A 14,684-nucleotide genomic window follows, 5' to 3' on the forward strand; every position below is an offset into this window, starting at 1 on the left:
CAATTCTCCTTCTGTCCTCCCTAGTCATTGTCCAACTCTCTGATGCATAACAAGTGATTGCAAAGACCATGGCCTGTATCAGGCGCACCTTAGTCTCTAGAGAGACACTGTTGCTCTTGAGTACTTTAGAGAGGTCCCTAACAGCAGACTTTCCCATCGCAATACATTTTTTTATTTCCTCGCTGCTGGTGCCAAGAGTGTTGACTGTGGAGCCGAGCAAATTGAAGCTGTGAACAATCTCAATCTCTTCGCCATCCATCCTGATGCTAACAGTTGGTCCAGTGGTGAGAATCTTTGTCTTCTTGACATTGAGCCTCAGTCCATACTGAAGGCTGTAGTCCTTGACCATCTGCAGCAAGTGCATGAGGTCCTCCTCAGTTTCAGCAAGCAGGATTGTATCATCTGCATAACGCAGATTTTTAATAGATCTTCCACCAATCCTGACGCCACAATTCTCTTCATAGAGCCCAGCCTCCCAGATAAAATGCTCTGCATACAGGTTGAAAAAGTATGGATACAGGACACATCCCTGGCGTACACCCTTCCCAATTTTGAACCATGCGGTGTTACCCCTCTCTGTTCTGACGACTGCCTCTTGGTCCAAGTATAGGTTTTGCATTAGCATGATTAAATGCCCTGGGATTCCCATTCTTCTCAGAGTCAGCCACAGTTTGTTATGATCCACACTGTCAAACGCCTTTGCATAATCAATGAAACACAGATACACATTCCTCTCGTATTCGCTGCTTTCAGCTAAGATCCATCTACCATCAGCTACAATATCCCTAGTACCATGACCCCTTCTAAACCCAGCCTGGATTTCTGACAATTCTCTGCTGATTGTGCTGTTCCAGTCGTTTTTGGATAATCTTCAGTAGAATCTTGCTTGCATGTGAAATCAATGATATTTTTCTGTATTTTCCACACTCTGTTGGGTCACCCTTCTTTGGTATGGAAACAAATACAGATCTCTTCCAGTCAGTTGGCCAAGTGGTTGTTCTCCAGATTTCTTGACACAACTTGGTGAGCACATCCAGGGCAGCACCTGTTAGCTGAAATATGTCAATTGGTATACCACCTATTCCTATGGCCTTATTTTTTGCTATTTCCTTCAAAGCAGTTTGAACTTCTTCCTTCATCACCACAGGCTCTTGCTCAAATGTTATTTCATTAAATTCTTCTGTATCTGCCAATTTCTTTTGATACAATGACTTAGTATATTCCTTCCATCTTCTTTTAATACTTCCTGGATCATTTAATATTGTGCCTAAAGCATACTTGATTATAGCAACTCTAGGTTTGAATTTGTTCTTCAGTTCCTTGAGCTTACGAAATGCTGAACGAGTTTGGCCCTTTTGATTTTGCGACTCTAGCTCCTCGCACATTTCATTGTAATATTTTGCTTTGTCATTCATTCCAAGCTGCCTTTTGGAATCTTCTGTTCAGCTCTTTAGTATCTTGGTTCAAAATCAGGAAGGGAGTGTCAGGGATGTGTCCTGTCCCTATTACTTTTCAATCTATATATGGAACTAATCATTCAGGAAGCTGGACTTTATGAGAAGGCATGTGGCATCAGAATTAGAGGCAACAACAACCTGCATTATGCAGATGACACAACTTAAAATTGAGGAGGGCCTGAAGTATTTGCTGCAGAGGGTCAAAGGCTGTAGTCTGCAATATGGACTGTGCTCAACATCAAGAAAACAAAGATTCTCACCACTAGGCCAACTGGCAGCAACATGATAGATGGGGAAGAGATAGAGATTGTGAACAGTTTCAGCTTGCTCGGTATAGTCCTTACACTTTAAAAAAAAAGGACTCTTCACCATTTTTTGCCTTTCATCACATTGCTTCATATCTCTCTATAATGTCACCAGATGCATTTTCAGAAATTTGTATTTTACCATGGATCTTTTTATCATATTTAATCACATGCAGCTCCCACCACTAAGCCGAATACTTGAGCAGTACCCAGTGCAATCCAAATGAGGTTTCTTCACACTCTGATCATGTTGTCAGACAGGACAAGATCTTGGGGAAAAGACATTATGCTTGGAAAGTTCAGAGAAAGAGAGGAAGACCCTCAACAGTATGAATTGGCAGTGTGCTTGATGAGACTATGAGGATGTAGAGTTCATAGAATAGTTCTGTGGTCCACTCGAAAGCATCCAACAAGATCTGTGAAAACAGTGTAGGCATTTCAAGGAATTTGTCCATTTCCTCTAGGTTTTTTAATTTATCAGAGTATAGCTTTTCATAGTATTCGGATATCATCGATTTAATTTCATTTGGTTCTGTTGTGATGTCACCTGTCATTCTCTCTTTTTTTTCCCCCTTTTGTTAAGTTTGCCAGTGCTTTGTCAATTTTATTGACCCTCTCCAAAAACCAGCTCCTGGTTTTATTGATGATTTCAATTGTTTTTCTATTTTCTGTCTCACTGATTTAAGCTCTTGTCCTTATAATTTCTTTTCTTCCAGAGGCTGTAGGATTAGATAATTGATTATTCTTCTTTCTTCCTTTTTTATGTGTGTGTCTATTGCTATGAACTTCCCTGAGGACTGCCTTTAGCTGTGTCCCAGAGGTTCTGGTAAGTTTTTTTTTCATTATCACTTGTTTCAAGGAACTTTTTTATTTCATTCTTTATTTCTTTTATAACCCAATCATGTTCTAGCAGAGAGTTACTTAGTATCCACATAGGTGGTTTCTTAAGCTTTACTCTTCTGTGGTTAATTTCTAGTTTTAGGGCCTTGTGGTCTGAGAAAATACTTTGTATTATTTTGATGTTTATTAATTTGTTGAGCTTCTTTTGTGTCCTGATATATGATTGGTTCTAGAGAATGTACCAGGTACACTTGAAAAGAAAGAGTCAGTTGCGTTTTAGTTGGGTACAAAACCCTGAATACACCAACAAGGTCAAGTTGGCTGATTGTATAGTTTAGATTTTTGTATCTTTGTTGAGTTTCTTTGAGTTGACCTATCCTTTGGTGATAGAGGTGTGTTTAAATCTCTTACCACTATCATGGTGCTATTATTTCTTTTGTCAATTTTGTTAACCATTGTTTTATGTATTTTGCAGGTCTATCATTTGGTGCATAAATATTGACCAAGGTTATGTCTTCTTGATCTATTGTGCCTTTAATCAGTATGAAATGTGCCCTTCCTTATCTTTGATGGTGGTTTTCATTCTGAAATCTATTTTATCAGAGATTAGTATTGTCACTCCTGCTTTTTTAAAATTATCATTATTATACTAGTTTATTGACACCTTTGAGCTGTGGTGCTGGAGAAGAGCACTGAACATCACATAGATGGCCAAGAGAATGAACAGGTATGTCTTGGAGAGAGTGCATCCAGAGTGCTCTTTAGAGGCAAGAATGATGAGGCTTCACCTCACATACTTGAACATATTGCTAGGAGGTGCTATTCTTTGGCAAAGGACATGATGTTGGAAAGGGTGGAGGGTCAGGGAAGGAGAGAAACACCCTCAACCAGGTAGACTGACAAGGTAACTGCTGCAATGGTCTCTTGTGTGTCAGGAAGAGTGAGGATGGTGCAGAACAGGACTGGTTTCAGATCTTTTGTTCATAGGGTTGCTATGAGTTGTACTCAACTAGATGGCTTCTGAGAACAACAAGTGCATCAAAAACTTTTTCCAACAGGGTGAAAAGAAAACCTACTGACTGGGAACAAACATTTGGTAATAGTATCTCAGACAAGAGTCTCATAATCAAAGTTTACAGAATACTCCTGGACCTCCACAGTGAAAAGACTGTTAACCCAACCACAAAATGGTCAAAAGACATGGAAAGAATTTTCACAGAGGGAGATATTTAAATGACCAAAAGACACATGAAGAAATGCTCAAAATCACTGGCAATAAGAGAGATATAAATCAAAACCACAATAAGATATCATTTCACTGCAGTAACAGTGGCAAAATTTAAAAGGACAGCAACTAATAAATGTTGGAGAGGATATGGTGAGATAGGAACTCTTATACATTGTTGGTGGGATTGTAAAATGGTACAATAATTGTGGAAGGCAGTTTGGCACTTCCTCAAAAAGCTGAACTTAGAAATTCCTTATGACCCAGCTATTCTGCTGCTTGGAATATAACCTGAGAAAATGAGAACTGAGGCTCAAATGGGGACTTGTACACCAATGTTCATAGCAGCATTATTCACCATCACAAGTACATGGAAACAGCTGAGATGTCCAACCACAGTCAAATGGATTGAGAAATTATGGTACATTTATACAATGGAATACTATACAGCATGCAGGAGCAATGATTTTGTAAATTATTACCTAACTTGGGAGGGACTGGAGAACATTATGCTGAGTGAACTGATTCAGTACCACAAGGACAAATATAGTATAAAACCAATATTGTAGAATCAGTATGAGGATTCAAGGGGGAGGAGGGTGGAAGCAGAGGGATGTGGATGTGCATGGGAGGGGGGGAGGATTAATCATGGTGTTGTACAATTTGGTGGTGGTGGGAGTTGAGGGAAAGTGGAAGAATATGGTGTGAAAAACAATGTATTTGAATTTTGTAAATAAACTAGTATAATAAAATTTTTAAAAATAAAAAGGGTGTAGACAGTATTGGCATGGCCATATATGGCCTCTACTAACCCCACAAAAGGAAACTGTGCCCACTGTAAAAAAAAGGATTCAGACTGGTTCATATTCACAATAAATAGAGAACAAAGAGGGTGAATGGGGTAGGGGTGGGGGAGGGAGGGAGGGAGAACTTGACTCAAAGGAAGCAAACTATTAAGTGATGTGACATACAACAGAGCTTCTGGAATGTGAACTCAAACTGGATGAGTGGGAAGAAGCAGGAGAGAAGGGTCATAAAAAGAAGTGATAAGGCATAGGGACATCTGGGAATGATTGTTTATCCCATAGTAGTGAGCTAATGAGAAACGAGGGACAAGACTTGAGAGCTAAGGAGATAAAAACTCTTGATGGGTTGTGAAGGGTGCACTAGCCTACTTTGTCTAGGTTTGGGTGCCCAATTTTTCAAAATTACTTAATAAAACCTCATTCTCCCTAAATTGTTTGGATTGGACTTCTCAAGCACTTGTAAGGGTAATACTCTTGGTAACTTATCAGCAAATTCATATGGGATAAAATAGCCCCATGCGCAGCTTTCCTCCTCTCCAGCGACCCATCACAATGGTCCTGGTTAAGGGTTTATACCAACTTGCCAGTTGTTAGAGAAGTCAAAGCAGTGCTGAGTACCAGCACCCATCAACAACATTCACAGAAGAAAACTAATTCCTGTAAGCTCAGACAAGTTCTTCCATGCTCCTACACTTACATTTACTAACTCCAGCACCAATCTTACTGCTCTACTGGGTCTGAAATCAACTGCAATGACCATGCAGACTTCTCAGAATCATACTCATGGTTATAGGATTTATTAGAAAAGTTAATGTGTTACAATGCAGGTTGGCTGGAGGATACAATTCCTCAGTCTTGACAGCTTCTCCAGTGTATCTGCAGGCCCTATGACCTTCCACCTCGTGGCTTAGATCAGTGTGACAAAGTTCCATCAGTCTTGTCAAATACGGCATTTTTCCTCAATCTCCCAACAATCTGGGTGAAGAACTCTGGCTCTGGCTCTGTGAGACAGCAATCCCAAGTCAGCTCTCTTATCTTAATCTCTGTTTCTCTACTGAGGTTGCTGCTACTCTTGTGCAGGTCCTGGTCCAACTGGCACAGGAATCTCTGGCCCCAAAGAACACAGCTATATTCTCTATATCTTCTTCCTTGCTGGTAGTGAGATTCACACCATTACTGCTAAATTCACTCAATTTAACTTGGTAGGACAGGGAAAAAAAAATCAGACAATCTCATAATAAGTACTTTATACAGATCCTATTCTCTCACACTTGTAAAAATCAAAGTCCTCGGCTAGGAATCTCTTTTTGAACAATAAATCCTTGATATTACAGCACCCTTAGGATGCATAAGGACAACCTGTGTTCATTTGCATTTATAAGTTGTCTGCCTTTATTAAGGACAAAGGAGATACTCCAGCTCTGCCCACTGAAAATACACAAACCATTTGATACTTATCAAATATGATATCTTTTCTCAGGGACTGGTCCCTCCTGATAATGTATTTGGTCCATGAAAGGAGCTATAAAGGAATCAAATGATGTATAACATTCAGCAAATCTGCTGCCAAAGACCATTCTAAAGTGCTAAAAAACAAGGATGCTATTTTGAGGACTTTGTGACACAAGTAAAAATATTTTCAATAGCCTCATATGCAAATGACAGTTGAACTGCATGAAATAGCCTTGGGAAAATAGCCTCACAAAATGATCACATTAAATGAATGCTCTACTTTGAAATAATCAAGCTCTTTGAAAGGGGATCCCTGATTTTTGTCCACTGTCTTTGTTTGCGGATCCCTAAAACACACTAAGGTGAGGGAGTTCTAGTGGCCTAGAGAGTAGAGACTTGTGCTCTCAAACCAAAGACTGAATCCACCAGCTATTCCATGGGAGAAAATGGGCAGTCTCCTCCCATGTGATTTATTGTGTCTGAAAACCTGCCTGAAAGGAAACTATGAATTGGTTTTGACTTGATAGCAATGGGTATGAGGTTTCATTTTTATTTGCTTTCTGAGTCATGAAAACAGAAAACTTAGGAGGAAGAGAAGTAGCCAAGGAACTTTATCACTCTCTAGGCTGTCTGCATCAAAAAGTAATGCCATTCTCTAGCTTCTGACAAAAAATGCTTTCAACTGCCAAAAGTGCTTGGTATGTTCAGAAACAGCAGTATTTTTAATACCTAAATAGTGTGCACTGCAAAATGAGTTGAACATACGGAAAATTTCTATTCCCTCTTTTGACATACTCAAGAGCAAGAAGAAAACAAATATAAAAAGATGAAGAAAAATTATGTGTAATAAAAATGGAGCCATCTCCTCTTACCTGACTCACTGTGCCAATCTTGGATCTCAGCCAGACTGGATTTAGCTGACGGATATCATGGCCATCAAGACTGACAGTCCCTTGAAGCAAAGAAAGGAAAGGGTCACAGAGTGTCATAGGACTAATATAAATACACAGGTAGTGAAATACTAGACTCAGCAGTCCAAAACTTTAAAGATGGACCCCAAACCTCAGAACAGAATCTAAAAGCAACTATGAGATTTCAAGAACAGAATCTAAAAGCAACTATGAGATTTCAAAGTAAAAAGAGCATTTGGATGACCTAAACTCTTAGGTTCTTGTAATGGCTGAAGGACGACCCACTTATCCCCTCCACCACACTCACTTCCAATACCAGAGATTGTAGAACACTTCCTACCTCCTCAGCATGGCTCTGATTCCCAAAAGAACTGTGAGGGAGGAGAAGGTGTGAGGTGCTCATATGTTGGCAGAGGCAGCATATGATAAAGCTGCTACTTGCCTTTGTTGGCTTAACCTTGCTGCTTCCTGAGCATGTGGGGTCAGTAAAAACCTTGAAGGCTCAGATGTGCAATGAAATATCAGAAAGTGTCCTGAAGTTCATTCGACAATCTATTTTGTGAATCCTGTGAGTGACCTTGAAGTTTTTTATCACTCTTTAGAATGCACTTTCTGGATAAACTTAGAGGTGAACCTTCTACATTTTCTGTGTGAATCTTCTATCCTCAACTCAGAATGTAAAAGTATGGTAGAGGTATTAAATAATTATACCCTAATGCTGTGGTTGCATTAGGATACAATTCACTGTAATGCAATTACAGCTTGCTCAGCACCACAATCAACACTCTGGGCACCACCAGCAGTGAGGAAAATCAAAAGACGAAATGCATTAGGTAAACCTGCTATCAGGGCCTCTCCAGAGTACTGAGAAACAATGATGTCAGTCTAGAGACTAAGGCATACCGGATCCAGCCCATGATCTTCACAATTACTTGCTATGCATCAGATAGCTGGATAATGACTAAAGATGACACAAGAAGAATAAATGCCTTTGAGTTGTGGTGCTGGAGAAGAGTATTTTTTTTTTAAATTTCCATTTATTCATTGTTGCACTTTTCTCCCCTCCCAACCCTTCCCCCTAGTACACTACCCTCTTGGAAAAGTAAAAGAAAAATTCTTTCATTGTTTTAGAGTCCCTCCCCCCAGGTCCACTCCACCATGCAGCCTTCGCTCTGGACTCCTGTCATGACAAAATACCCAATCACATACCCCCCTTAAACAGTTCTCTCCCTCATCGGTTTCAATGCAATATATATTATTGAACCCATCTTTCTCAGTCTCTCCCCAACCCCAAGGTCAGTCCTGTTTTACAACAATATTTGTCCTTTTGTGACTGAGATACTTCACTCAGCATAACGTCCTCCAGAGTCACTCATTTTGAATAATATTGCATGAGTTCCTTGTTTTTTAATGCAGCATAGTATTCCATTGTGTGAACATACCACAGCTTCTCTATCCATTTGTTTGTTGACGGGTACTTAGGTTCTTTCCAACTCCTTGCACAAAGCCACAATAAACATGGGTGTGCATATATCTGCTTGGATGTCAGTTATGGTCTCTTTGGGGTATATTCCCAGTAGTGGAATTGCTGGGTCCAGTGGTATCTCTATTTGCAACTTTTTGAGAAAGTGCCATACTGCCTTCCACAGTGGTGTGCAACCACATGGAGAAGAGTCTTGAACATACCATGGACCACCAAGAAAACAAATAAGTCTGTCTTGGAGAGCATGAAACCAAGTTTCTCCATGAAAACTAGGATTTTGAAGCTCTGTCTCACATACTTTGGGCATGTAGCCATGAGGGACCAGTCCTTGGAAGGATGGAGTGACAGCACAGGAGAGGAAGACCCCAGATGAGATGGATTGACACAGTAATTGGGGTAGTGGGGATAGGTGTTTCTGAGTCAGTAAGACAGGCTCAGGACAGTGCAGGCTTCAGAGTTTATACAAAGGGTCACTATGAGTTGCAGGCGACTGGGCGGCACAGAACAACAACAACAATGCTTTGCCTGGCTGGGATCTCTGGTGAAGATGGAGCAGGTATACATTGCTGTGATGCTGGAAGTTATAACACTTGTATTTCTGATACCAGCAGGGCCACTTGTGGTGGACATGTTTTGGCAGGGCTTCCAGATTTAGAAAGACTTCCTAGTCTGTCTGTGACTCTCAAAAGGACAAATATATAAGTCCTGTAAAAGGTGCAGCCAGGGTGCTCCTTGGAGACAAGGATAGTAAAACTTTGTCTCACACATTTTTGGCATGTTGTTAGAGGGGTCAATCCTTGGAAAAGGACATCATTCTCTGAACAGTGGAAAGTCAGCAAAGGAGGGGAAGACCCTCAAGGATTGACACTTCTGACTTTGAAAACCACCTAAGTACAATAGAGGAACAATGCTGGATACAGAGGTTCTGGTCTAGAGTTTCTTGAGGCAGTAAGGTTCCCAGCTTGGGGCCGTTTCTGCTGCTCTCAGAGGAGCCTGAGCTAGTCCATCTGGCTGAAGATGGTATCTTTCCCAGTCTAGGGGACAGGTGCAGGTAGGGTACCAAGTCACAGATAGCCAGCATGAAGATACTCACAGGTGATCTGAGATGTACAAGGATGACTCACCCTACATGTGGCCATGGAGGGTGTGGTATATGGGTGCCCAGTGCATAGAAAAGGTCCCAGTCAGAAGAGAGGCCTTCACTATCTGGGGACTGCCTGCAGGCCAAATGGGCAGAGTCCACAGGTCCTGGAAGAATACTGAAAGCTTTAGCTCCAGAAGTACTAAGGTGTGGTGTGGTCTAAGGTAGAGTAGGGGCTGGGCTGAGGCTAGGAGAGGGAACACTGCCAGTCACCTGGTTTCTAGACGGGGAGTTATTGCCCTGATTTAGGGGAGATATGGCACATGGACAAAAGAGAAGAATGCACCTTTTCCCACTATTGTCATCACAAGATTAAAGTTGTCATCGTAAAATGGTTTCATTTTACTTGGATCGACACTCAATACTCATAGTAGTAGCAATCAAGAAATAAAAAGATGTTACTTTAAAGGACCTCTCCAAAGTGCTAATGAACAAAGGTGTAGGTTTAATGAGCAAGGATATCAATTTAAAGACTAAGGAGTACCTGACACAAGCCATGGTATTTTTAGCTGCTTCTTATGCATTTGAAAGTTGGGCATAAAGGATGTCAGAAAAAGAACTGATGACTGAATTGTGGTGTTGGAGAGGAGTATTGAATATTCTATGGAATGCCAAAAGAATAAACAAATCTGTCTCCTGTCACCTTTTCTAAACAGGGAAAATGTGCAGGTCTCAGACTGAAAACAGACAAATTACCTATAAGGCAGCCAGAGCTGTTTCTCTTGATTTGCTTACAGTGATGAAAAAACCAGACTCAGTATTTTTACATGATTTATATCCAGCTAATTATAGCAAGTAAACAGAAAGCAAAATAGTGATTTCAGAGGCAAACACTCTTACAAAGACCATTTTAAGACAACATGTGAGTCCACAAGGAGCTCTGGGGACAGTCCAGAGGGAGCTACACTGCTAACCAAAGACCAGACTTCTCTAAGGGCTGAGTCTACCAGCAGCTCAACAGGAGGAAGATGGGCAATCTCCTCCCATGTGATTTACAGCCTCTGAAACTTGCTAGAGGATGCGATGTAAGTTGGTTCCAACTCAATGACAGTGCAATGACAGTCAATCCATGGGTTAAATAATTATCTAGCAGTTGACCAGCTTTTAAATTATTTTAACCAAAACCACAGGGTACAAAGACACAAAACACACTCTATATATTTATGACTTGATTTTTATTAACAGTTGTTTGCTTGCTAAGAAACTAATATTTTCAAAAAAAAAAAAAAAGAAACTAATATTTTCAAGCCAAGATATAATGCATGTCAACAGAACGTTCACTCTGGGCAAAGTGTTCCATGCCAAGCCCTGAGCAGCACATAAGAGTATCTGGGAAGTGAGGGACTAGTGTTGTCTAATCCCTCCATATTTCCTTTGCCAAGTATTTTTCCCAATAAATCTATTTCTTTGTTTTCATTAAAAAAACCAAAGAAAGAACGTTTTTGCTTTTAAAGATGTTACAATCCACTTAAGGAGAAAAAGAAAAAATATAACAGAAAGATAAAAAGCCATTCAAGAAATCCCAGTCAGCTCAATGATTAGTCACACAGCAGTGAATGACTGTCTGTCCAATGATCTTTGCACAAGTCATGGAAAGGTAATATGAGCAGTGACCTGAGGCTGCACTGGACTTCTTGGACACTTCTGGGAAGAAGCAGCCATGCTCAGGCCTGGGGCTCAGCCCTGAAGCCGAAAAGTACTCCAGGAGATTCCCTGCAACTCTAGACATGGTAGGCAGGCACTCATGCTCCATCTTGTAGAGAGACACTTACCAGAATGGGGGTCATACAGCCTCAGCAGGAGTGAGACCACTGTGGACTTGCCCGACCCACTGGAACCAACTAGTGCTGTGACAGATCCTGATGGGAGAACAAGACTGAAGTCCTGGAAAATGGGCACTTCTGGACGGGCTGGATATGCAAAATCCACATTCTTAAATTCCAAGGTGCCGTGGAAGGCCTTCTCATTTAGACTGACACCTTCTGAAATGCAAGATGGGTACTAATTAGTTAAAATCAACTCCGCCTTGGTAGTAACCTGACATTGACTTGGGGAAATTGCTCAGTTGAACTTACTTTGTAGAACCTGGTGGTATTGCATGTGTGTAACATAGGTTGTGTCTAGCTGCCGAGAGGTCAAAAGTTCAAATCCATCAAATGCTAAAGTTCAAATCCATCAACGGATAAAGGCAGAGAATCTACTGTAAAGATTTATAGCCTCAGAAATCCAAGCAATGCTCACTATGAGTCAGAATCAACTTGGTGACAGATTTTTTTTTCTTTGTCATAATGGAAAAACTTAAGCATTTATTCACTGACTTAGGTACAAACAATTTTCTAGGAGTAAGTAACTAATGTGGCATGGTTACAACTCAATCACTTTTCTCAACTCTTAGCTAGTTGGCCCATGTCTCACATCTCCCCACGTACCGGCTTCTAGGAAAGTAATAAAAAAGGGAGTGGTGCTAAGCCAGTTAGTATCCACATCCTCTGTTGTTGCTGCTGTTGTTATGTGCCGTTGAATCACTTGCGATTCATAGTGATCCTATGTACAACAGCCCGAAACTCTGCTCTATCCTGTGGCAAACGCCCTGCCTCTGAAACACCCATCTTGATTACCCCAGTCACCGAATCAGTCCACCTCATAGAGGGTCTTCCCCTCTTGTGCCATTCCTCCACCCTCCCAAGCATGATGTCCCTCTCCAAGGACCTATCCCTCCTTACAACCTGTCCAAAATATGTGAGATGAAGCTCCAGAATCCTTGCCTCCAAGGAGCAGCCTAGTTTAACCCTCTCCAGGACGAATCTGTTTGTTTTCTTGTCAGTCCATGGTACATTCAATACTCTTCTCCAGCACCACAACCCAAAGGCATCAATTTTCCTTCTATCATCCTTAGTCACTGTCCAACTCGCTGATGCATAAGAAGTGATTGCAAAGACCATAGCCTGTATCAGACGCACCTTAGTCAGCAGAGTGACACCATTGAGCTTCAGTACTTTGGAGAGGTCCCTAACAGCAGACTTTCCCATCGCAATATGTTTTTTTTATTTCCTGGCTGCTGGTGTCAAGAGTGTTGACCATGGAGCCAAGCAGACTAAATTTGTTAACAATCTCAATCTCTTCACCATCCATCCTGATGCTGCCAACAGGTCCAGTGGTGAGAATCTTTGTCTTCTTGACATTGAGCCTCAATCCATACTGAAGGCTGCAGTCCCTGACCCTCTGCATCAAGCAGTTCAGGTCCTCTTCAGTTTCATAAGCAGGGTTATGTCATCTGCAGAATGCACATTGTTAATAGATCTTCCACAAATCCTAACACCACACTTCTCATCATAGAGTCCAGCCTCTCGTAGAATCTGCTCTGCATACAGGTTGAAAAGGTGTGGAGATAGGACACATCCCTGGTGTATACCTTTCACAATTTTGAACCATGCAGTCTTTCCCTGCTCTGTTCTGACGACTGCCTCTTGGTACAAGTATAGGTTTTGCATTAGAACCATAAAGTGTTCTGGGATTCCCATTCTTCTCAGAGTCAGCCACAGTTTGTTATGATCCACACAGTCAAATGCCTTTGCATAATAAATAAAACACAGATACGAATTCCTCTGGTATTCCCTGCTTTCAGCTAAGATCCATCTAACATCAGCTACAATATCCCTAGTACCATGACCCCTTCTAAACCCAGCCTGGACTACTGAAACTCCTCTGCTGATATGCTGTTCCAGTCATTTTTGGATAATCATCAGTAGCTAATGTTAGATGGATCTTAGCAGAAAGCAGGGAATACCAGAGGAATGCGTATCTGTGTTTCATTTATTATGCAAAGGCATTTGACTGTGTGGATCATAACAAACTGTGGCTGACTCTGAGAAGAATGGGAATCCCAGACACTTGATCATGCTAATGCGAAACCTATACTTGGACCAAGAGGCAATCACCAGAACAGAGCAAGGAAACACTGCATGGTTCAAAATAGAGAAGGGCATACACCAGGGATGTGTCCTGTCCCCATACCTTTTCAACCTGTATGCAGAACAGATTATCTGGGAGGCTGGGCTCTATGAGAAGTGTGGTGTCAGGATTGGTGGATGATTTAACAACAATCTGCGTTATGCTGATGACACAACTCTGCTTGCTGAAACTGAGTAGGACCTGAAGTGCTCGCTGCAGAGGGTCAAGGACTGCAACCTACAATATCGATTGAGGCTCAATGTCAAGAAGACAAAGATTCTCACCACTGGACCAATCGGCAGCATCAGGATGGATGGTGAAGAGACTGAGCTTGTTCACAGCTTTAGTTTGCTTGGCTCCACAGTCAACACTCTCGACACCAGTAGCTAGGAAAATAAAAGATGTTTTGCAATGGAAAAGTCTGCTGTTAGGGACTTCTCCAAAGTACTGAAGAGCAAGGTTGTCACACTCTGGAGATTAAAGTCCACCTGATACAGGCCATGGTCTTTGCTATCACTTGTTATGCATCAGCGAGTTGGACGACAGAAGGAGAATTGATGCCTTTGAGCTGTGGTGCTGGAGAAGAGTACTGAATGTACCATGCACTGCCAAGAAAACAAACAGATTCATCCTGGAGAGGGTTAAACTGGGGGGTTCCTTGGAGGCGAGAATTCTGAGGGTCCATCTAATATACTTTGGACATGTTGTAAAGAAGGACCAGTCCTTGAAGAGGGACATCATGCTTGGTAGGGTGGAAGGACAGTGCAGGAGGGGAAGGCCCTCTATGAGGTGGATTGATGCAGTGACTGGGGTAATCAGGATGGGAATGTCAGAGACTGAGATTGGCACAGGACAGAGCAGGGTTTAGGGCTGTTGTACATAGGGTCACTATGAGTCACAAGCAGAAAACATCATAAGCAGTTCCTTACTTCACCACTGCCTTGCATGCAGACTTCCGAGCTGTAAACAACCCAGTGGTAGATGGAATTTGCTCCAGAACTTAAGAACAATAAATGACATAATTGAGCCTCTACATCTTGTGGTTCCTAACCTTTATACTGTAATAGACAAAGTGCTAGTCAATAGGCCTTTTATTTTAAGAACTACCTTCCC

At 41.5% G+C, this 14,684-nt stretch overlaps 1 protein-coding gene across 1 annotated transcript in view; it reads right to left on the reverse strand.

Moving 5' to 3' along the window:
• ABCB10 (ATP-binding cassette, sub-family B (MDR/TAP), member 10) overlaps positions 1 to 14,684 on the reverse strand; it is a 92,764-nt gene that overhangs the window by 30,996 nt on the left and 47,084 nt on the right. The window contains exons 8-9 of the mRNA XM_006902071.1: positions 11,393 to 11,602; positions 6,958 to 7,037 (exon numbers count right to left, since the gene is read on the reverse strand). Coding sequence (XP_006902133.1) covers positions 6,958 to 7,037; positions 11,393 to 11,602 — 290 coding nt within the window. The remainder of the gene's footprint in view (positions 1 to 6,957; positions 7,038 to 11,392; positions 11,603 to 14,684) is intronic.

Source organism: Elephantulus edwardii, unplaced genomic scaffold (genome assembly GCF_000299155.1).
Source record: "Elephantulus edwardii isolate Elephantulus edwardi_28Jun2011 unplaced genomic scaffold, EleEdw1.0 scaffold00363, whole genome shotgun sequence".
Taxonomy (NCBI): domain Eukaryota; kingdom Metazoa; phylum Chordata; class Mammalia; order Macroscelidea; family Macroscelididae; genus Elephantulus; species Elephantulus edwardii.